Below are 23,552 nucleotides of genomic sequence, written 5' to 3'. Positions count from 1 at the left end.
GCAAGAAATTAAATAAGATTTAAAAATTGTTAATATGAAATGATTGTGGTTTAACACTATCACTAGTGAGCTGTCCTTAAATACAGGAAACAGTGTTTCTAATAGTCAATTTCCTAAATATTTTCTTTCCTTGCTGTTCTGTATTCTCATGACGTCAGTTCAATGTCTAATGATTGTGATGATTAAACCTTTAAAAAATGTTGTTTTAAATAGGTGGGAGAATATGATAGTCACAAATTCATTATTGAGTGTGAGACTTAATCTGTTGATGATGTGTTACAATGTTACAATAACTTCTTGTTAGCAGTCAATTGTAAAAGGCTAGTAACAGAGCATGTGAATTCTGAAAACAGAAGTCATGCAAAGGAAAGCTGTTTCTTTCCTGCGTACAAGAGGACTGTTAAACAGTGTATTAAACTGAGAACAGATGCCTACTTTTAAAATGGTAGAAGCCATGAAGGTACAAGAGTAGATCTAGAAGAGAATTACATAGGGTAATGTGGTTTTGGTATCTCTAGTTAGACCTTGAAAAATGGTCTGAAAAATTTGAAAAATAGTAAACAGTCACATAGATGATGGTTGTTCTTTATTCCTTCTGGGAGTAACTGAAAATTATGCTGTATTTAAGTCCATGTAATATGTATTTTTTTAAAGCATAGAACTATACCACCTTTATATTCGTTGACAAATATTTTTACTCTTTTGCCTAACTTGGAATAGGCTAATCTCATCCCTTTATTGTAAGCTATACTTGAAAGTGTAAAATAGAGATTCACCATTTTCCCCCCCCACACCCCCACCCCGCTGCATTTTCTCTTTCAGTTGTTACTCTGTATGCTACTCTGGGAGGCCCAGCAATAGTACATGGGCTGAATGAAACGGAGGTGACCACCATCATTACTAGTAAAGAATTGATGCAAACAAAGTTGAAGGTCAGAAAACTGTTCTTTGTCTACCTCTTTCCAGGGTATCTGTTCATTATTGTTAAAAGGCCTGGTTCCATTGTACAGAACAATGATGTATTGCCTTTCTATAAGGCAGACACTTTTTTTAGAATAAGATTTCTGTATGTGTCTTCATCTACAGAAAAAAACATAGTTAGCCTTCAGTGGGATTTAGGCTCCTCAATGACTTTGGAGAACAGGATGAGCAATTTGCGCTATTGAAGAACTGCAGTGGTGCCTGGAACAACACCTTTACAAGAAACTGCTATGGTTTCTGGGTGGATTTAGTGCCTATAAATTTAACAGTTGAAGCAAATGGGAAGAACAGAAAAATGTATGAACTGTGTATGAATAGCTAAATGTGATCATCCTCCTGATTTATTGTTGGATGTTTTCCCAGCAGAGAATGGCTCTTAAATCTAAAGATGGGTGCTTGAAGAGTTAGAGCTGTTTTCCAGTGCGGGGGAAAGCTTATTAAACATTGCGAACAGTCAAAAAACTTTTTTGACTTGCTGACCCAGATGGAATACACAAGTGAAACAACAAATCTGCATGAGTTTCATCATGATGTGTTTTGGGGGAACTAGACCTTTCACATAAGACAACCATTTTAAATAAAAATGGTGCGCTATTGCTGAATTTTGAATGAGAATTTCCCAAACTTTTTTTTTAACTAGACTGATAGTATATATATAATTCACACTTACTTCAGTTTGCACTAAGAGGATGAATTTCTTCTGCTAGGGATGATAACGATTTCTTCCTCTTCCACTGAAACACTGATAATTGTCTTAGAATTCACATTTTGTTTAAAATGCTTAACTAGTGCTTAACTAATAATTTTCTGTATTTTTGCTAGCTGTTGCTTATTTTAAATAGCATAGTAATCAAGGAGCAACATAAGAATTATTGTGAGTTTGGTGTCACCAGCTGCCCAGGACCTTTTCTTCTCAGTGTTCTATGAGAGTGGAAGGTCAATTATCTCTACAGATCTTTGCAGTCTTATTTGTGGACTCTTCTTGAAATAAGACCCAGATCAGTAAATGGTTGGAAAAGTTTTTGGACTTGTAAGTGAAAAGTTCAATTGGTCCTGCGAATCTAAATGTGGAAAGTTTCAAGCTTTGCAGCTGTTTGAGCTAGACAAGTTTATCCTCTGATATTTTAAATCCTCAGATATTTTGTGTCAATGCCTTTTTTTTTTTAATGTATACAGTAGATAGATTTCTTTTTTTTTCCTTCTTGTTGGCACAAACCTCATGTTTGATTTCTGAACACATGTTCATTTCCACAGGAAATTGTTTCTCAAGTTCCACTGCTGCGACATATTATTACGGTGGATGGCAAACCAACAACATGGTCAGAGTTCCCCAAGGGTGTCATTGTTCACACTATGGCTTCTGTGCAAGCTATGGGGGCCAAAGCAGATACTGGTAGGTTATCTCTTCTTTCTGTTTGGGTCATCTCATTTGTTGTCCTTCTTTGACTCTGTTGAGTAAACTTGGGGAAATTGCAGAGCTCAAAAAAATATGCAGTGATTAACCTTTTATCATCTGCTTTTCTTTCAATAAAATCTGTGCGTGGTTTTTTTTTTTTTTTTTTCATTTGATTGTGGTTGGATTTTGGGGTGTGGGATTTTTTTTTTTGTTTTTCAATAGAGTAGAGTAAAATGCTTTTAATAAAAACTGTCTTCTCCACAACAAGCGTCACATGTTGAAGAAAAATTTTTTAGGATAAGTATTTAGGCCAGGGTAGAAACTTAGAAAGCATTCTTATGATCAGACATATTAAAACCAGGTTATTCAGAGCACACAGGGAAAATTATTGTGCATTTTATAGCAAATGACATCAGTAATTTGCTACCATTAAGTTTTGTTAAATTCACAAATAACAAAATGTAAAATAGCCTTTTAAATCTGATAGAACCTGGTCACTTTTATTGCATTTCTGAAAGGATCAATCTACTATGTAAATTTCTTTAAATCTATTTCCAATCTATGTAACACTTTTAGAATTAGAACTCAGTATTTCAGAAGGTGTTTTAACTATTATCATAACAAAATTTTATTCTTGGCTCTGAAGACCTGCTAAACCTAGTATCTTAAGATTTCATTATATTCAGTAGTTGCTTTCTTCTGTTCTTGTCCTTTGTGTTTTCAGAATCTTTTAACCACTGAAGGCACATGAATGTTGGATTGAATTTTAGTTTAGGAGTAGGTGGGTGGTTAATCCATTGATGTTCAAGGGAATGGCAGGTTTGCTCCCAACATCGTGACCTCTCAATTTCTTTAGAAAACGGTTTTCCCTTTTTGATGTACTAGTTCTATGTACTATTAAAACTGTTTCAGGCAACACCAACAGAAAAAATCATGGCTATAATTCATTAGCTCTTTGAGATTTGTTAATCTATGTGCTACATAAAAAGGTGTCTAATCCTTCTTTCTTCAGTCTTTAAATATCACATACTATACACTGTAATAAAGGAACATTGTCAAGTTAACCATTCATAAATTGTGGAATACTACAATGAATTGTTTATGGTTGAGCATGTTCAATTAATATTATATTAAGTACATGAGCTGCTGCTTATGTTTTTTTCCTCTGTTGTTCATTGTGCAGGATGGACAGGATTCAGTGAGTGGGAAATTATTAAATGTGCTTTCACTCATTCAGCGTGTATGTTGTGCCGCATGTGTTGCGTGTTATGCAGTTTTTCCTCTGAATAAACACAATTGTTTTCATATTTTCTTGCTTTCTGTGCAAGTGTTTAAAAAACACTTTAATCCTATTAAAGCTATTGAACTTACTTTAAATATTTATAGAAATTGGACCTCATGTGGCTCAGCAGTGCCTTGCTGCAGGTGTTGCGAATGAGGCACTGTGTTGTTCCCCTGCTGGGGAGCGCATGAGAAAGTAGCTTTGCAAATGGGGATTGACCCTGCGGCAGCATGGAACCGGTGCAGCATACCTTCCCAAGGATGTGAAGATCCGTGGCGTTTTGGAGAAGCCAAAGTTCTGCCCATTTTTCTCTTCTCTGCAGGAATATGGGAAACACAATAGAAAAAGTGTTGCTGTGGTAGACTAGGACAATCACTCAAAGTATTGCTCAGCTAATACAAAGAAGTTCTTGCTCTTTGTGAAGGCACTTAAGCTTGACCACAATATTTTTAATCGAAAGCAAAATGTAATAGCAATAGTCATGTAGTATTATATTGGAATGACTGCCAAAATATGTTAGTGTATCAGATCTCCCAGTCTGATAGGCTCTCCACACATTCTACATTCTCTTTTTTTTAACACAAATTACAGGAAACAAACAGCAGGCCAGGCCTGTGCCCTCGGATATCGCGGTGATCATGTACACAAGTGGATCCACAGGAGTTCCCAAAGGAGTTATGATCTCCCACTGCAACATAATCGCTGGGATAACTGGAATGGCTGAGAGGATTCCAAATCTGGGGTACGTACCAACAGTTACTTACCAGCAAATAAAGAAGTCATGTAGTTGCATATGACTTTAGATTAATTATTGTGTAAAATATTAACTGTTTTATATTGCTTTGTCTGTGACACATCATACTATGCACTGATGTCTGAGCGTCTTCCAGTACTGCATTAAATGACATGACTACTTCATGTGCTGTTTGTTCTCTCATCTTCTGTATGTGGGCAAGACCGGGACACAAAAGCCTGTGAGGCCGCCTTGCACTAGAGTGGTTGAAAACTCCCTAAGCAGTACTTCCTTTGGTTAGTGTTAAATTCTGTGGTTTCTTTCTGTTTGGTTCAGTTTTTAATCTTGTCCACAGAGTTGCCTTTGCAACAATAATACATGGTTAATTGTCTTAGGATGAGTAAATGTCACACTTCGTTCATGTCTTAAACCTACAGTATGTAGTATGCAAATTTTGAAACAAAACCCATATTATTTGAAATATGTACTCAAGCTCAAAGGCATTTTTCCACTTTCTCTAGTTCTGCAGTAAGCTCTGTGTAAATTTAGCTTCATGACTCATCTGAGGACTCTAATGGTACAACATAAACGTATCTTTCAAAAATTCTTTACAGGGAAAAAGACATTTATATTGGCTATTTGCCTCTTGCCCATGTTCTGGAGCTGAGTGCTGAGCTCGTGTGTCTGTCTCATGGATGCCGCATTGGTTACTCTTCACCCCAGACTTTAGCTGACCAGGTATGTTGTAGATGTAAGCCCTTATGGTAAAAAAAAATAAAAAAAAAAAATTACATCAGATCTTTGTAATATTTCTTAAAAAATATTACAACAAATCTTTTCTACAATTCATGAAACAGGGTATTGGTGGTTATGACTGGTACTCTGGAGTAGTTTTAATTGTTAAAATATAATTTAAATTAAAACAAGTGTTTGAAACATGTGCTATGTCATTTTGTTTCTCATGTTAAAAATCTTGAATGTGTCTGCTAGTAAACTTGTTCTTCGGTTTAGTCCTCTAAAATAAAGAAGGGAAGCAAAGGTGATGTTACTACACTTAAGCCAACCCTAATGGCAGCTGTCCCGGTAAGTAACTGAAGGATAAATAATTTTAAAATTATTTTAAAAATATAATGCATAATTCAAAATTTTAACAACAAAATGAATGCAATGATCATGTAAATAAAAAAGGTAGAACCTTTGATGTTAAGCTAGCTTAAAATAATATTTTTGGTATTTATTTATATGTTGGGGATAAGCATTCATCATAATGAGTGTCAACATTTTTCAAAGTTTAAATAGCTATGGGAATTAGATTGCCATTTTAATTAGTCATCTATTGTTCATCATAGTAAACGAACGGAATGAAGATAGTTGGCAGCAGGCAGCTTGGGGTTAACTAGTGCTGCTGCTCAGATGTTTGCCCTCCTTCTTTCTGTGAACATCTTGCTATCTCTTAGCAATGGGCGAGGAAGCAACCTGGGAGTGGGTTGTCACCTGAAACATACTAGAATTTCTAGGTCATGTTTCCTTTTTGTTGTACTGAATTTGGGATTTCCGTTTCTTTTGAGTTAAAGTTAATCTTTTTATGTAACTAGGAAATTATGGATCGGATCTACAAAAATGTCATGAATAAAGTGAATGAAATGACTACTTTCCAGCGCAATCTATTTATATTGGCTTACAACTACAAAATGGAACAGATTTCCAAAGGTTACACTACCCCACTCTGCGATAGGTAATTTTAATTTTATTTTTAATGGCATCAAAAAAATGCTTATGAAAGTCTTACCACATGAGCAGTATCTGATTTTTTTTTGTGCTTTTCTTTGTTTTAATGTTGACACTTTGAACATGAACAAGTCTGTAACTAAGTGTAAATTGAAACAACAAATCAGTAGTTTGTGCGATGGTTTTAAATATTTACTGATATCATTTAAGTGAATGTTATTTAACTTGAAACTGATCGGAGATTTATATTAATTGCATTATTTTCATTAGGACTTTAATAACGGATTTACAGAATTCTTGGGTGAGATGGGAAGTCTATTCCTATAGATAACTGTAGACTTCACATTTTCACAGAAGTGAATCATAGAATATCTCAAGTTGGACGGAACCCATAAGGATCATCGAGTCCAACTCCCAACTTTAGTGAGACTAAAGGATAATATAATTGAAAAATTTATACAGCTTATTTAAATTATTTTAGGAGAAAATCAGAGAACTTCATGTTCTCAAAACATTTAGCCCATCTTCAAATTAGAATGTGGAAACAAGCTTAGAAATCTGTGCCTGTGTTTTCAGAAACTTAAATGTGATCCTCCAGAATTTTCTTTGAATGCCATAAAAATGTATTTGAAGATGGTGGAAACTTTCAGGTCAGATACAGAATTAGGTACTCTCTCATTTTGTTTTTAAGCAACAAATATATACTCTTATCTTTGCATTTTAGCCTTATTTTCCGGAAAGTACGAATGCTGCTAGGTGGAAAAATTCGCATCCTGCTTTGTGGAGGAGCTCCACTCTCTGCAGCAACTCAGCGGTTTATGAACATTTGTTTCTGTTGCCCTGTAGGACAGGGGTATGGACTAACTGAATCAGCTGGAGCTGGAACAATCACGGAAGGTTGGTGTCAGTGCATCCCACTGAGTGCTGTGATCTGTGCCGAGCGCTCTGCGTGTGTGATCTTTGACAGTCTATTCATTTGGTGTATGCCATCAAACGTAATTGGGGAATCCTGGGAATTACTTGTAATCATAAATGTATAAAACAGGAGGACTGCTAATTTTGACACATTGTGCTAAAGGTGGTGACCTACCTATAAAATGAATGTTCTCATTCGTGATAGAGAAACCTGTAATAGTGTGAATGGGATCTTGGCATTATTTCACTTACCAGTTGAACTGAATAAATTGTTTCTAGTTTTGGTGAGTACATTGAGAGGTTAGGAAAATAAAAAATGGAATGCAAAAGCCTGTGCCAGGTTTTAATTTCATATAATAGAACTTAAAGGTTTCAGTTGCCTTTTAGTCCTAAAATTTCAGTCATATTCAATGGTGGCAGAAACAGTCAGACCTGCTATTTTTTGGCAATAGTGTGATCTACCTAGGAATCATATGAGGAGTATCTAAGGTTCATTGCTAGATTACACTGGATTGTAGAACATGTGTTATGTTCCTTGGTGATCCACAAGCTGCTGTGATGTGGTTTTTATTCCAAGAGGTCTTTGGAAATGGCTTCTTCAGTAGCTTGGAAAAACAAATAGTGAAACTGTAATACAAATGATGTGGTCTCCGGTGATGCACTTTTGGGAAGGTGCGCAGAAGCAGAAGTGTTGGGGATTGAGACTTCAGGAAAGTGAATCAAAATATAGAATCCCTGAATTGTTATGAAATATTGCTACTTATTTCAGAGTCCAGCAAACACTATTTAAAGTTGTTGTGCTGCTTCTGAAGTGTGATCCCACATGGACAGCTTGCTGTCAAAGCTGTGTTGATATGACTGGAGGTATCTGTAAATACAGCCGTCTATTCTCTTTGCAGAATAAGGATTTTATCTGCATGACTTTGACAGATCCATTGGCTTTCTTGGAAGTTCTGTTCTATGAATTAAAGTTCAAGAAAAAATAGAAGTTAATTTTCACTAAATAAGATGCATGACAACAAAGATTTTTCTAATCAGTTATGATTTTTTTTTTTTCTGAAAAATGCTTTTTTTTTAAATTCTAGTTTGGGACTACACTACAGGGAGAGTGGGAGCACCTTTGGTCTGTTGTGAAATCAAGTTAATGAACTGGGAAGAAGGTGAGAATTCCTGTATGTGGTTAAATTATAGTGTGTTTGTAAGAACTTTATTTTTATTTTTTATTATTTTATTATTTATATATTTATTTATATTTTTTCTATTGGGCTTTGCTCAGTAGTAGTAATTAGAAGACTATTTCTTGGCTTTTTAAATTTTAAACACTACTCTCCCTATAAAAGTTTGATCTTGGGGGAGAAAAAAGGTAAAATAAATTCCTCGGTTTTTAAACTTAAAAATATCTAGAGAGAAGCTATCAATGCAAGTGGCATTTTGACTAGGTTGTATTATGACTCTCTTTGGCTATACTGTTTCTTTCATTCCAGTCACTATAATTGTATATGCATGTTGTGTAAATGTATACAGCATTGTACCTCTTACTGATCTAAATCAGAATTCTTGCAGGACAGGGTGCAGGTGTCGTATGTTGTGTCTTAGAGGTGCTGGATTCAGGAGGCTTCAACTGAAGTGCATGCATGATACCTTCTGTTGCCATTAAGAAATTATTTGAAAAGAGTCTTCATAATATTATTCTTAATAAAAACATTAAAAAATTGGCATATGGAATAGAATCACAGAATGCTTTGGGATGGAAGGGACCTTTAAAGGTCATCTAGTCCAACCCCCCTGCAATAAGCAGGGACATCTTCAACTAGATCAGGTCGCTCAGAGCCCCATCCAGCCTGTCCTTGAACGTTTCCAGGGATGGCGCATCTATCACCTCTCTGGGCAACCCGTTCCAGTGTTTCACTACCCTCACTGTAAAAAATTTCTTCCTTATATCTAGTCTGAGTCTGCCCTCTTTTAGTTTAAAACCATTACCCCTTGTCCTATCGCAACAGGCCCTGCTAAAAAGTCTGTCCCTGTCTTTTTTGTAGGCCCCCTTTAAGTATTGAAAGGCTGCAATAAGGTCTCCCCTCAGCCTTCTGTTCTCCAGGCTGAACGACCGCAGCTCTTTCAGCCTTTCCGCACAGCAGAGGTGCTCCATCCCTCTGATCATTTTTGTGGCCCTCCTCTGGACCCTCTCCAACAGGTCCATGTCCTTCTTGTGCTGAGGACCCCAGAGCTGGACACAGTACTCCAGGTGGGGTCTCACCAGAGCAGAGCAGAGGGGCAGAATCACCTCCCTCGACCTGCTGGCCACGCTGCTTTTGATGTGGCCCAGGAGATGGTTAGCTTTCTGGGCTGCGAGAGCACATTGCCAGCTCATGTCCAGCTTTTCATCTACCAGTACCCCCAAGTCCTAAATATATTTAATGACATTTGGAATGTATTTAGGTGATTTCCTTTCATTGTAGGTTTTTATGTATTGTAGAGTAGAAATACGTAATACTTAAGGGTGTTTTGGGCTAATGTGAAACCTTATAGTTTTTTTCTTTCCTAAAAGATGAGGTGAATTTTTTTTTTTTTTTTTTGATTCGAGCCTGTATGAAACGAATAGAGCATGCTGGTCCTAGCAGAAGGATAGCATAGAGGTGGCATTTGCCCTCTGCCTGCGTGATTTCACTGTTTGTAAACACACATGTTAAATGGGTGTTTATATGCTAAAAAGAATTGGAACCATCTCTTACTGACCTGTTTAGGCAAGTGGTAACTTTGGCTAAGGACACTAAAGTGTTTAGTTCTATATTTAAATAGTAAAAATAATAGGAATTCTTGCTTTGTAATATATTCTAATTCTTGTTAACTTAATAAAAACCATACTTTTAGGTGGATATTACAACACTGATAAACCATATCCTAGAGGTGAGGTTCTTATTGGAGGGCAAAATGTGACTGTGGGCTACTACAAAAATGACGTACGAACCAAAAAAGATTTCAGTGTTGATGAGAATGGGCAGAGGTGGCTCCATACTGGAGATATCGGAGAGTTTCATCAAGATGGATGTCTAAAAATTATTGGTAAGTTGTTAAATTCAGGTGAACATGTATATACATTTTTCAGGGCTGCTAAATACTGTAATTAACAACAACAAAAAAATCTCCGTATCTTGGCATGCAGGCTAAAGCCCTACTGCGTATCCCAGGGAAATTCTGGTATGTTAACATAAACCGGATTGTGTGTTTTAAAAGCTGAATTTTAAAACAATTATTTCCTTTTAAAACAGTCTTAACATTGACTCCACTCTGTTAGTGAGACTGGGTAGTAATTAGAAAGTTAAATATAGAATAATTGAGCTAGATGCTTCTGATTTTGTAAGTGTGGAATCTGATTCAGTGAAAGGACTCTTTTGGTAATATGTGCTCAGGAATTAAATAAGTCTGTTTCTAATCTTGCCATTCTTTATAATAAGAATATCCCCTTATCATAAAGGAACTAGGGGAAAAATAGATTAAGGTAAAGGTGTTCTACATAAGCCTGTGATAGGCTCATAATTCATTGACACCTGTAGGCACAAAAATAGGTGCCCTATAAACTACCAGCTGTCTCTCTTGATGTCAGTGAGTGATTCAGGGTGCTCTTTAATCCTGAAAACTGAGCTTAGTTGGTTTATTATGAGAAAAATCTTAGGTCCCATTGTGGCTGCCTTGCAGTGGTCAAACAGGTCAGACAGCTACAAAACTACCTTGCCTGGTTGCACAAAGCAGCGTGAAGGTATATAGCAAAGGAGAGCTCCTGGCTTGCATCACAGCTAGGTGGGTAAGGCCCTGTAGTCACCTTCGCCTTCTTGGAGCTACGTACAATAAGCTCAAGTAATTTGGGCTTAATTTTTCATTCCTATTGTTGTGTTTTGAATAGCAGGTGGTCTTTAAATATGGATTTAGCCTGGGAATAAATAACAAAATGTCACCAAATGGTGCGTCTCCTGCCTTAAGCGTCTGGACCAGACAGCACAAAATGTGTACTTCTAGCCAAACACTGGCTTTTGCATAATGCTAGTTGTCTTCCATTCACGTGACAGTGCTGTCATATAGGAAGTGCTGTTCTAAAGGCAGAAAACGCATGGAATTGAAATGTGTCTCATTTTTATGTGAGGGACAGATTGATAAAACACAAAGTCTGGAAACCTGATATTAAATGTTTCTGGTATGTTCACCAAACATGAGTCGGCTTACCTTTTAGCATTTATGCATACATTTAGGAAAAGTATAAAATCAGTGTCTGAAGTTTTGTGTTCTGTAATTAACATTTACTTCCTTTTTTCCTCAATAGATCGTAAAAAAGATCTTGTAAAACTCCAGGCAGGAGAATATGTTTCTCTTGGCAAAGTAGAAGCAGCTCTAAAGAATCTTCCACTGGTAGATAATATTTGTGTATATGCAAGCAGGTAAGAGGCAGCTGATAACTTTTAGTGCTGTATTCTGTGTCTGTCCTACTGAAGCCATAAGCAAAATTTTTTGCTACTCAATGTGTGGAATTTTTAAAACCAGTTGAAAAAGGATTTTACTTTTAATACAATGGAATAACTTTCTCTATCAAAACTAAAACATCTGAAATGTATGGTTTTATTTTTCTTTTCCCATTTCTTTCATCTTTTGGAAAATGCCAAGAATGAGTCATTCATTACCTTTTCCCCACTCAGAAAAGCAGCTAAGATCTTACTGCATTCATAACAGACACCACTCAAGCACTTCAGAGATTATTACCTATAGAAGCCCTAGGACACCTTGTTCCTTGCTGTATTTAGCTGTGATCTCTTCTTCAGAGGAAGTACTGTTGTACTTCAGAGGAAGGCAGGGGACAAAAACACCAGCAGCCCAGAAAGCTGGCTTGCGCATTAAAAACACTTTCTTTAACCCCTGCAGTACACCAGCAGAAGCCTTGAAGCTTGAGAGAAAACGCTCTGTAAATACTATGCAAACACACAATTAATAAATGATGATCAAATGTCCTTTCTATTTGCTTTCTACATGTACTACTGAATTAGGCATATAAGGGCTTAAACATGTCTTAGGTTTCTATTTCTAGAATTTCCTACCTGTGCGTAATACAGACTTGCATGTATAAATATAGTTCAGGTGGTCTTTGTTTCCTGTGGTCATTTTGATGTTTGGAAAGTAATTTTGGAGCTTCTGAACGATCAGAAATACTCCGATTTCCAGTATGGCCAAAAAAGCCCCACTTGATAACTTTGATTGAAAGAGGCCAGGACAAGCATACTAGAGAATTGCTCAGTGGTAATAAATAGAAAACTAACTTTTGGTTTGTTCACCTGGTTCTCTGTGGTACTTTTTTATGCTAACTGATGGTAGTCATCCTGTAACTTCAGTTTTGACAGTTCTGGATCAATAGGCTAACGTGCATTGAGCACGCCACTGCTGAGAAAACTTCTATTATATTAAGCTTTATTTGTGGTTTTGACCTATTGGGTGAATCCCATGTTTGCTTGCTTTGACTGCCTGAGGTTATGTGCCTGTTCTGAGTACCCTCTCTAGTCTATGCAGAAAGAGGTTCCTACAGATGGTGATTTCTGCTGTTCCAGGATTGAAGTACACTGTTGGAATTGTACTATGAAATTTTGTGTTAATTTTGCCAGGCCAACATAACATTGGAGGCGAAAATGCACTTGTCAGACAGGCACTTGATTCTGATAGTCTGCGTCTTGTCTGTTACTTAAAAACAGGAAAACCTATGAGCAATTTTTAAAAGTAACTTACAAACAAAGTCCAAGTACATTCCAGATTGTTTTTGCTGCTGCTGCTGTATTTCTTTTTAATACTTTCATGTCTGTAATTTGGCATAAGTAGCCATGTAATACAGATTCTCTGAATGATTGTCCATATGCACATTTCATTGTGGGTATAGACTCACCTCAGCAGTGTGAGCTAAGAGACTTTTTGTTAGCAGTGCCTATGACCTCTCATGTCCTGTCTCTCCTTATACTTTGCCTAGGTGATTTAGTATGCAAGAGGAGTCCCTCATTTGTAGCTGTTCTGTCTCCCACATGCAAAAGGACAAGGAGGGCAGACTCTTACAAATGGGTTAAATCTGTGATTTGACCTTCAGTCTTGGGGTGCAAAGCTCCTCTGAACATGGTAGTAGGGAATCAAAAGTGTTTGCACGATATCACTGCTTCAAAAGCTATACTAATTCACCACTTCAGACAAAATACTCTGTGAGATAAGGAATAAAATATTTTCTGAAAGGAATCATGATTACAGCTCCTTCAGAGGAGACTCCTACTGCTTTATCAGCACTTCACCCATCCAAGATGCATTCACTGGGTCTCAAGCATCATGTCAGGAAAATGAGTAGTTCAGTGACCTGAGGAATGAGCAAACATGGCAAAAAACCCAAGGGAGTTCTCGGCAGGAAGCTCAAGGAGAGCTGTTAAGGACCAGACTTTACAGAATAGAAATGGTGGTATCAACATGTAGTGGCACTATGTATGTCTCTTACCATAGGTCTGAGGGCTCTACTCAGGTAGGATCACAGCGAGGGAATGAGGATACCTAGTGTAGGAGAAATGTTTTGGCAAAATCTCTTAGCATGGAGATGACGACTAAGGAGGTCCTGAGGACCAAATTCTGAAAATTTCTTCCTTCATGCTGTTGCTATGACCTCCAAGACTGAAGAAGCTAGCAAATTCAAAAGATCTGCAGAAGGAACAGTAGCGGAGAGGGAAGTAGCTGCTCCACAGAGATGATGTAGTCTTCAGGATACTTCTGAAGGCAAACAATGTTTTAGCATTTGAACTGCAACAAATGAAGATTTAACTTAGTGGTGCAGAATGAAAAGCTACGCGTTCCAGGAGCTTTCCACGAAAAAGCATAGTTGGATGAGCCTATTTGTCCAGAGGAAGTATGCTTCTACCCAAGAGGCTGAATTTTAGATGAACCGAAAGTTTGAGGCTTTACCCAGCCAACTGATTACTTCTATATGCTGTTTATCCCTGGAGACACTGGTGCTATTGGTGGACATGACCTTAAGCATGTCAAAAGACTACAGGAACCGGGATGAAAGTGCCAGAGTCCTTTGTGTTCTGGATACCTTCATACATAATAGGGAAGCCTGCCATATGAGGATAGGCTGAGAGAACTGGGCTTGTTCAGCCTTGAGAAAAGAAGGCTTAGAGGTGATCTCATCACCATGTACTTAAAGGGGAGCTACAAAGAAGATGGAGACTCCCTTTTTACAAGGAGTCACATGGTGAGGACAAGGGGTAACGGGTACAAGTTCCTCCCAGGGAGATTCCGATTGGACACGAGAGGTAAATTTTTCACAATGAGAACAGTCAATCATTGGAATAATCTCCCCAGGGAAGTGGTTGACTCCACTACGCTGAACACATTTAAGACTCAGCTGGAGAGGGTGCTGGGCCATCTCGTCTAGGCTGTGTTCTTGCCTAGAAAGGTTGGACCAGATGATCCTTGAGGTCCCTTCCAACCTGGTGTTCTATAATATGTATACATTACATACAAAACTGCAATGTACAGTAACCAAAAGGGTATTTAGAGTTAGTATGCTAAAATTATCTTGGAGACCTTAAAAGATAAGCTAAAGTAATCTCCATACTGGGGTTAAGGTTCTGTATTTTGCATTAATGATCTGTCTGGTGAAAGAGACAGTTGAAAAGATTTAATAGATCTGTAGATGGTTAAGGTGGGACAGGACCAAAGGTACCGTGGAGGACAGGATTAGAATTCAGAGCAAGCTTGACTAGATGGAGATTTGCTTGAAAACAGCAGTCAGTTTAAAGAGGAGAAATGTAAATTATACTTACACCTGCATAAACTGCAAAAATACAGGATGAGGACCACCAGCTGGTAGCAGTTCTATAGGAGCTGACATGAGTCAACAAGTGCCATGCTGTTATAAGAAGGTAAATAATATGGCTGTTGTGGTTTAACCCTGCAGGCAGCTAAACACCACACAGCTGTTTGCTCACTCCCCTCCTCCCCAGTGGGATGGGGGAGAGAATCAGAGGGGGGAAAGTAAAATTTGTGGGTTGAGATAAAGACAGTTTAATAGGACAGAAAAGGAAGGGAAAATAATAATAATGATAAAAGCATATACAAAATAAGTGATGCACAATGCAATTGCTCACCACCTGCTGACTGATGCCCAGTCAGTTCCTGAGCAGTGGTTTCCCCCCAGCCAGCTCCCCTGGTTTATATACTGAGCATGACGTCGTGTGGTGTGGAATATCCCTTTTGGCCAGTCTGGGTCAGCTGTCCTGGCTATGTCCCCTCCCAGTTTCTCACTGGCAGGGCATGAGAAGCTGAAAAGTCCTTGACTAGTGTAAGCACTACTTAACACACTGATGTTTTAGTTGTTGCTATCTACGTTATTCTCATACTAAATCCAAAACACAGCACTATACCAGCTACTAGAAGGGAAAAAAAAAAAAAAATAATTAACTGTATCCCAGCCGAAACCAGGACAATGGCATAATCAGATGTATAGCCTGCAAAGATGCACAATGATCTTTTTGCTCTACCAAGCATTAAAGGGTCTGAGTTCCACATGCAACGTTTCAGAAAAGGTGGATCTCTTGAAGAGTCCAGGAGAAAAATGGGAATGTCTGGGCAGATCTGTGATGCATGACTTAGGAGGAAAGGGCATTGCTTAAGTTCCTAAAGAGATTTAAGAAAGGAAGGAAGACTAGAAAGGTGAGAAGGAAAAAAAAAAAAATAATAGTAACAGTCTGTGAACAAATAAATGGTTTCTGTGGAAAGGAGAGGAACATCTGATTATTGGCTGTATGAAAATACAACTGATGTAAACTGCAGAGAGGAATAGCCATCAGGAGCAGCTTAGCAATGCTAAGAATAACAAAGCATTGCCTGATGTTTAAGAATGGGTTGGACAAACATCTGTTAGATGTAGCTGACCTTGCTTCAAGGCAGGTGAATGAATTAGATGATCTTCTGAGGTCCCTTTCAGCACTCCGATTCGGTGATCTGCTTTGTTAGAATGTGTAAAGTTGCTATGAGAGGTTCTGTTCACATTTTCCCCTAAACTTCACACCATCTGAAAAATCTTGAATACCTGTTTCAAGGTGAGCTGCGCTTCAGTGTTTTCCAAAGACTTTGAGATCAGAGCTTCGTATGTTCTAGGCATATCAGGAGCAGACAAAGATTGCCAACAGTAGAGTGAGCGTATGGACAATCACTTGAAGGAGAAAGAGAAGTCACTTCCCTTACAGAAGCAGGCGTTCTTTGAGATGTGTTGTGCATATGCTCATTCCACAACCTGCTCTCCAACCCCTCTTCACTGCAGTCCTCTACTCCTCTACAGTAACTGGATTCTGCAGTTGAGAGGAAACTGAGGTAGGGAAGCCGCACACCAGTCTTCATACCGGGATGCAAAACATGAGGAGAGGCAGGGCGCATTGACATCGTATGGGTACTGCTTCCCCAAAGCTTTGAGCATGAGACACAGTGGAATATGCATATGGACAGCACACCTTGAAGCAAACCAGTTGCTGTAAGGTAAGTAGCTTCTCTTTCTACTTATTTTTAAGCAGGCAAAGGCAATTTGTGTACTATTTCAGAAGGATTATCAGGTGAACAAAAGCCAACTGTTAAGAGCAATATCTCTGTATGAAGTGCAAACCCCCCAACTTGAAATGTTATTTTTGAAGACTTGTTAACTTTACAGAATTCGTACTAAAGTACATTATACTTCTCAGTTTCCATTCTTATGTCATTGGATTTGTTGTGCCAAATCAAAAGGAGCTCGCAGAACTAGCTCGAAAGAAAGGATTTAAAGGAACCTGGGAAGAGATCTGTAACAGTCCTGAGATGGAAAAAGAGGTACTAAAGGTGCTAGCTGAGGCTGCCATGGCAGGTGAGTAGCTGGGTAGATAGTATTAACCTTGTGGACTGTAATGTCTGTGAAACAGATAAGGAAATATTTTTAGGGCTTATGCTTGAGTGTGTATATGTCATAGAACTTATATGAAGTGAAATTTTCATACAAAAAAACCCAACAACAAAACATGAGTTGGGTCAGTCCTTTTGATTCATGTAACTTTTTTTTTTTTACCATGACCAATAGCTGAGGAAAGAATATAAAAACAGGGGAAACTTAACAAGCCCAGTTCAGTTCCAGAGAGAGAATGGGAGGGAGGTGTCTGGTGCTTTTTAAGATGTCCTGTAGTATCTTTTTGGCCTTAGCTGCTGGTCCAAAAGAATGTGGGTCACCTGTAGATCCATCATGTGTGTGCTGGGTATCATACAGTCTCACATGTTATGTACCTATGCAAAGTTGAAATATGCCCATGGTGACAGGGGCTCTCCTATCTTCCAGTGACTTGCATCTGAGGGATTTCCTAAACTGAAAGCAGTCTTTGTAGTTCATAATTTTCAGTAGACTTTTCTTCCACTAACTCTTCTAGTTGTGTTTTAAAGTTACATAAATATTCTGTATCGGTATCCGTACAATCTTGTGGCGGAGTTGCACAGCTCAGCTACGTTCATGTGAAGAAATGCCTCTTGTTTGTTGTAATCCTGCCATCTGCGAGTTCAACTTGGTTCTGCCGAGCTCTTGTATGGGAAGAGGCAGTGAACAGTCACAATGGCAGTCGTGATTTTTTTCAGTGTCTATTATACTTCCCCCTCAGCTGTATCTTTTTCATGCTAATTGGTCGTAGTCTATTTAGCTATTCTGGTGCAGAACTAAAGTGGCACAGTGATATTTTGTTTTTTCTTTCATCATAATTTCTGCCTTGTTTCTGCTTTTGACCATTACTAAGCACTGAGCTTTTTTCATAAAGCTGTCTGTTATGACCACAGAATGTTTTTAAAATGGTCATTGTGGGTGTTAAATTTGTTTTTCAAATGCATTCTCTTTTACACTTTTCTGCAATGAATGTTTTCTGCTGTGTGTTTTGCAGTCACTCAGTATCATGATGTCCTTCTGCACCTCTTTGCAATTTGTTCTTATTTTTTCCACCCTGGATAACTACGCTTCCAACAATTTTTGCCTTGTTAATCTTCATCTCTTCTCCATATTACTTGTGAATATATTAAACTCTATGATTAGTATATTCGCAGCCTTCTGTTACAGGACCATACTCTTACGATGTGGGCAAAGTCATTCTAAGAAGCTGCTGCAATGGAGAGCACCTACAAAGTCAATTTCCTTTTCTGTTTTGTGCAGCACTAACTATTCTGAAGAGAATTAAATACATTGTTAAAATTGATGAAATGGAATATTTGATTTCATCCTGAGGCATTTTTACACATTTTGATGTTATTTTGTATTTGTTCTTGTTTTTCGCTTTGGTATCATAGGCTTTACTTTTAAAATAATATGATTTTTAGTGCTAAATTGCAAAAAAACCCAAATGCAGTTATTTAAGGTCAAGGGGAGTAAAAGGTGCAAGAAAATCTAAAAATGGCAGGTTGCACAGGATAATTATACATTTTGGATTTTTTTTTTTTCATTTAAGCTGAAAATAGTTTTGTTTTTTTTTAATATTGCCCATCTATTGATTACTTTTCTTAGTTATTTGGTTTTCTAACCACGGGGGGTTTGAGGAGCACTTCATTTATGTCATGTGCTTTTCTGCATGAGAATACAGTTCTGCCTTTTGTGCTTAATTGTAAAAAAAAAATGGTTACATTTACATTTTGTATTAAAAATGTTTACTTTTACAGCTAATCTGGAGAAGTTTGAAATACCAGTAAAAATTCGTTTGAGCCCTGACCCTTGGACCCCTGAGACTGGTCTAGTGACAGATGCGTTCAAACTAAAACGCAAAGAGCTTACAGCATACTATCAAATGGACATTGATCGAATGTATGGAAAAAATGTAAAATAATTCTTTTCTGCACCACTTTGCTACAATGAGCTTGGATCAAATAGGAAATACTTGAATTGCCTGTCTCAACACTTGAGATCAACACACAAACCCACCATTCCTCATTTGTAGCTTAAACTGTTATTTCTGATAACGCCACCATGATGACTGGCAAGTTTAGTAAAATGTTACGGCAGCAAACTTGTGTCTGTCTCCTTTTTTCCAGTTTTCTCTGCTACCTTGTCAGTCTGTGGATTTTCCCGAGTCTTTTTGGGAAACCATGATTCTGAAGCCTCAAGTTTTTAAACATTTATAAATCCTGTATAATGTTTTATTTGTATCTTTAAAATTTGGATGTATATAGCGAGAACTTGGCTATATAAGAGATGGTTATACTGGGGGCCTTTTTTTTACCTAATTATTTAAAGATAAGAAGGTATTGATGTTGTGACATTATGTACATTGAAAATGCTTGTAACATTGTTGAACAGAGGACCAGGTTATTTGCTGCTGTGCTATTTTTCTATGTAAATCTGAGGGAGATGATGTTTGACATTCCAGTTTGTGTAATACACCTTCGATATGTGCCTAATGGTTACTTTTATTTTTATCTGAAAATGAAAAAATGGTCATGGCACAGCTCTGCATAAAGGCAGGTACTCTTGCAGGTGTTAGTTAAAGCTTGTTTAATACAAAAGATGCTATTAACACAGCAGAATTTAAACCTACGAATAATCTCTCAAACACAGAAGCTCGTTTTTTAAATAGCTCATGACCATTTCATCCAGTAGTTGCGTTGTGTAAAGCTAATAAGAACTCTCAGCATTAATTTCACTTAACGCTTTGTAAGTTTGATAGTGTCCTTTTAACAGAGGGACTGTAACAACTTTTGTCTTTTCTCGTTAGCTTTGGACGTTACACTGGGTTTGCTCTTTCGTTGTTTGTGAAAGTCTGGCAAGACCCCTGTTCTGCCCTAGCTGCAACCCAAATCTTACTGGGGGGATTTTTAAAGTCATAATGACAGTTATGTTCTTAGCTCACACAGTGCCTAGCTGCCCTTTGTGCCATTAAAAATCTCCCTTTGATTCTTTGTTCTTTTGTTTAGCATTTTTTGCTTTAAAAACAGATATTTGAAGTATTTGTCAGCCAGAGTTATTTATGTTACTTGGTTTGTTACACCCAATTCTTACTTCGGGAAGGAGTCTCAATTTCTGTTTATGTGAATATTGTTTGAAGACCTATGGGGGATCTTTTCTTCTTCAGTGAGAGTGTTTAGATTTGTTTCAGATGTGAATTTTATTTTCAAAATATTTCTAGAAAGAATATTTTAATCATGGTTACATGAGAATGTGAAAAGGCATACATCAGTCGACTTTGTGATGGAGCAAATATTAAAATGGCTTTAATTTGGAGATTATTCTCTCATGTGTATCATTTACTTGTAGTACTAAAATTCAAGGCCTTGATGCTGACTTAGTACCGTACTATGGTAGCATATAGCAATTCTGAATGGCAGAAGCTTTGTTTGGGGGAGGGAGTTCCTGCTGTGGTAGCATTTGTGACATGGGAGTTTTGGGAGGTGTTTGATATACAAATTCTCATTAAAAAAAATTCTAAAATGTTATTTAAATTGACACTGTCCATTGATTATACAAAGCAGTTTTCATAGGAGTCAAAAGTTATCAAGTAGGTTCCCTGTACTTTAGCTTTGATGAAACGATGAGAAGGTTTGTGCGGTATTTTATGTTACCTTACCATTTCTCCCGCTATTCGTGGGTTTCCCCTGCTGCTGTCTATGAAAAACTGTTACAATTTGGTGAATTTTGGTGTAACTAGTCAAATGGAAATACAAGCAACAAAAAGAAATCAGAACCACGTTTACGCAATTAATGCCTTCAGATATCTAGATCATAAATTAAAACCTTTTGGCAAATAGAGATAAGACTAATGTTGGAAAATGGCTGAAGAATCTGAATGTGGAAATTGCCAAGTCTGTAGGGAAGTGTCACACTATATATTAGACATTACCAATACTTAAGTACGTATCTGTGCTCCATCAACAGGTTGTTAAATAGTTTGCACTCAGCACAGGATCTACATTGTTCAAATATTTTTTTTGTGATTTTTAGTGAAAATTTAATAAATTGCTGAAGCACTATGTGTATCACTTGGTGCATTGTGCAGCAGATTTAAGAAAATAAATCTGCTTTTGGTTAATTCAAAAGAAATCTGAAGTTAGTATTTTATTCTGCTAAGGGTTTAAATCCACTTTTGGATAAATTGCATAAGTGAAACTTCTAAAATGGTTTGGAAATAGTAGTTTTATTTTTTCTTATAATCCAGTCACAAGATTGGGTTGCAGTCTAACTGTGCATTTGATTTTACAGGTCAGGTTTTTTTATATTTAAAATGGATGTCGTTACATTTAGTTCCTGCTTCTTAGACATCAGATTCATTGTGGACATTTATTTCTTCTACAGAATGTGAAAATAAAGCAGTTCATGAATTTTAGCCTCAGCATTGAAGATAGACTTCTAAAATATTTGTATGGGCTTAAAATATTTGTGATGAGTATGTTTTTTCTCTCTATTTATAACAAAAGACAGGCTTTAGTACTGCTAGATTCTGAGTACTCCCATGTCCCGGTGAGGCCACCTGCCCCGTGGGTGCCCACGCTTCTCATTAATGGACCAGGGCTGTAATGGGATGGTAAGTCACGGTTGCTGGTCAGATGCAGGGCTTCCTTGCTCCGGCAGTCTTAGTCCTGTAGACTGCAACGCCTGTCAGGTACTTTTGGCTGCCACCATGTTCTCACCCTGTGCTCTTGCATTGCTGAGCAGAAAGATGACTTTAGGGGAGTTTGTTGAAACCCTGCATAGGTGCATGGCATGCCAGCCAGGAATTTACCTGGTTTCTACTTTTTTTTTTGTTCGTTTGTTTGTTTGGGGTTTTTTGTCTGCCCATGCCCAGTGTAACAAGAACAACAGACGTACCTGCTGGAATGTATTGCACGTGTCCCAAAGGCTGCGGACAGCTGTAGAGTGAATTGGGAGCAGTGCATGTTGGAAGTAACGGTCTCTGTCACGTGGGGAATTTTGTAGAATGGAAAAAGCCGTAACTTTGGGACAGTCTTTCTGAGTTCAAACTAAGAACAAGGGGCATATACCTCACCTAAGGGGCCCCAAAAAGGGGGGGGATTTTTAACAAAGCTTTTGTAAATATAAACTTTTCAGGACTCTGAGTCATTGGCAATTGTAACTACTACTTCTGTTGTGAAAATTTACATATTTCCTTATAAAAAATGACTGAGCAAGAAATTCCAAGGATGCTGTAAATCTCCTTTAAATTCCTACAACTATTTAAAAACATTTCAGGACTTTAGGATAAACTCAATCTAGATGTCATAAGTGTTCTTTGCAGAGAATAGTGTTTCTGGAGTAGATTAGGAAATTAAAAAATGACATGTCGGAAAAGACCTTGTGAGTTTACTGATGCTGCTGCGACTGCAGTTTACACACAAGCAGGACCATACCTCAGTGGGAAGCTGCATCTTAGCAGTAAAATATCTTGCTGAAATGAAAGTGAAAAACAATGTGCAACTGAAACTAAGAACATAATGCATACCTGCATCCTACTGGTTTTATAGGTAGGATGCAGAGATGGGTATGGAATTGAAACCATACATTAAAAACATCCTGTAAAGCTTGTAAGTTTATGCAAAAATTGCTATAGGACACAAGACTCCTTTGCAATAACCTTTATCCTGCTAAAATTCACAAGCTTTTATTCTGTACTAAAACTACATTTAGGTGATGCAGCATTTTTAATTTTTATTAATGTGATGTATTAACTACTTTGGACTGGGTATAAAATTGTGTACGTCTGTTTCTTTACTGGCAAGAGGAACAATCTTCAACTTGCATACACCTTGGGCCAGGCTGAAACGTTAATTGAATGACCAGTTGTACATTATTGTAATTGGTTATTTAATGTAAACTCATTTTCAATGTGATCTTGGTTGTTACTATGAACTGCCTGAACATTGTATATCCTAATTGAGTTATATTGTATGAATTATTTATTTGTAATTGGATATCATGTTTCAAAAATAAAATTTAATTTCACAAATCAGGCCCCATACGTCCAGTTTTTTAAGTGGCATTTCATTTTTATCTGTCCGAGCCTAGGTAATTTACGGTTGTAAATTAGTGAACTTAAATCACGTTAGTCGAGTCCCTGGCTGTTTAAGAAGGGTAGTGGGTTAGGATAGTTCAAGATGTTGCATTGCCAGGAAAACCGGTTTGCTGGTGGGCACGTCCTTTTGTTTTGCTGCCTGCCTCGCGTTGCTGGTAATCTTCTGCCGAGGGCTGCGTCCCTGCGGGGTGTGTGTTTGGTGTCTGGGCGGGTTTCTACAGTCATAGCCAGGTGCTTGTGCTTTGCAGGTAGCGAATACTCTGGTTGACTCATCGGCCGTTTGTGCTATACCGGTATTGCTGATGTATTTTTCTGTATGTTAATATTGTTGGTAGTGAGTTTATGTATCTGGACTGGGTAGTAATCACCCTTATGTGCAAGGCTTGCTAATTCAGGAGTAGAAATGATACCTGATAAAGTGGGAATTTAGCCAACTTGTGTCTTTTGAAACTATAATTACAAATCTTGTCAAAT

At 37.6% G+C, this 23,552-nt stretch overlaps 1 protein-coding gene across 8 annotated transcripts in view; it reads left to right on the top strand.

Moving 5' to 3' along the window:
* The window catches only part of ACSL3 (acyl-CoA synthetase long chain family member 3), a 53,069-nt gene extending 32,773 nt beyond the window's left edge, over positions 1-20,296 (top strand). For 3 of the 8 annotated variants that reach the window (XM_087739565.1, XM_087739566.1, XM_087739567.1), the window contains 12 exons: positions 823-932; positions 2,236-2,374; positions 4,251-4,401; positions 5,007-5,130; positions 5,404-5,475; positions 5,988-6,127; positions 6,845-7,017; positions 8,121-8,195; positions 9,904-10,095; positions 11,348-11,462; positions 16,770-16,927; positions 18,742-20,296. In XM_087739565.1, the coding sequence (XP_087595691.1) occupies positions 823-932; positions 2,236-2,374; positions 4,251-4,401; positions 5,007-5,130; positions 5,404-5,475; positions 5,988-6,127; positions 6,845-7,017; positions 8,121-8,195; positions 9,904-10,095; positions 11,348-11,462; positions 16,770-16,927; positions 18,742-18,905 (1,613 nt within the window). In that variant the 3' untranslated portion in view covers positions 18,906-20,296. Of the gene's footprint in view, positions 1-822; positions 933-2,235; positions 2,375-4,250; positions 4,402-5,006; positions 5,131-5,403; positions 5,476-5,987; positions 6,128-6,844; positions 7,018-8,120; positions 8,196-9,903; positions 10,096-11,347; positions 11,463-16,194; positions 16,330-16,357; positions 16,570-16,769; positions 16,928-18,741 lie in introns of those variants that run through there. The other 5 variants (XR_015700483.1, XR_015700484.1, XR_015700482.1 and 2 more) reach the window with 5 other exon arrangements.
* Positions 20,297-23,552: the final 3,256 nt, after the last annotated feature.

The sequence above is a fragment of the Nipponia nippon genome, unplaced genomic scaffold, assembly GCF_047370975.1.
Source record: "Nipponia nippon isolate SJK-2023a ecotype South Korea unplaced genomic scaffold, ASM4737097v1 scaffold_7, whole genome shotgun sequence".
NCBI lineage: Eukaryota > Metazoa > Chordata > Aves > Pelecaniformes > Threskiornithidae > Nipponia > Nipponia nippon.
The sequence above is the reverse complement of the archived record's forward strand: the minus strand, read 5'-3'. Positions and strand labels throughout refer to the sequence as shown.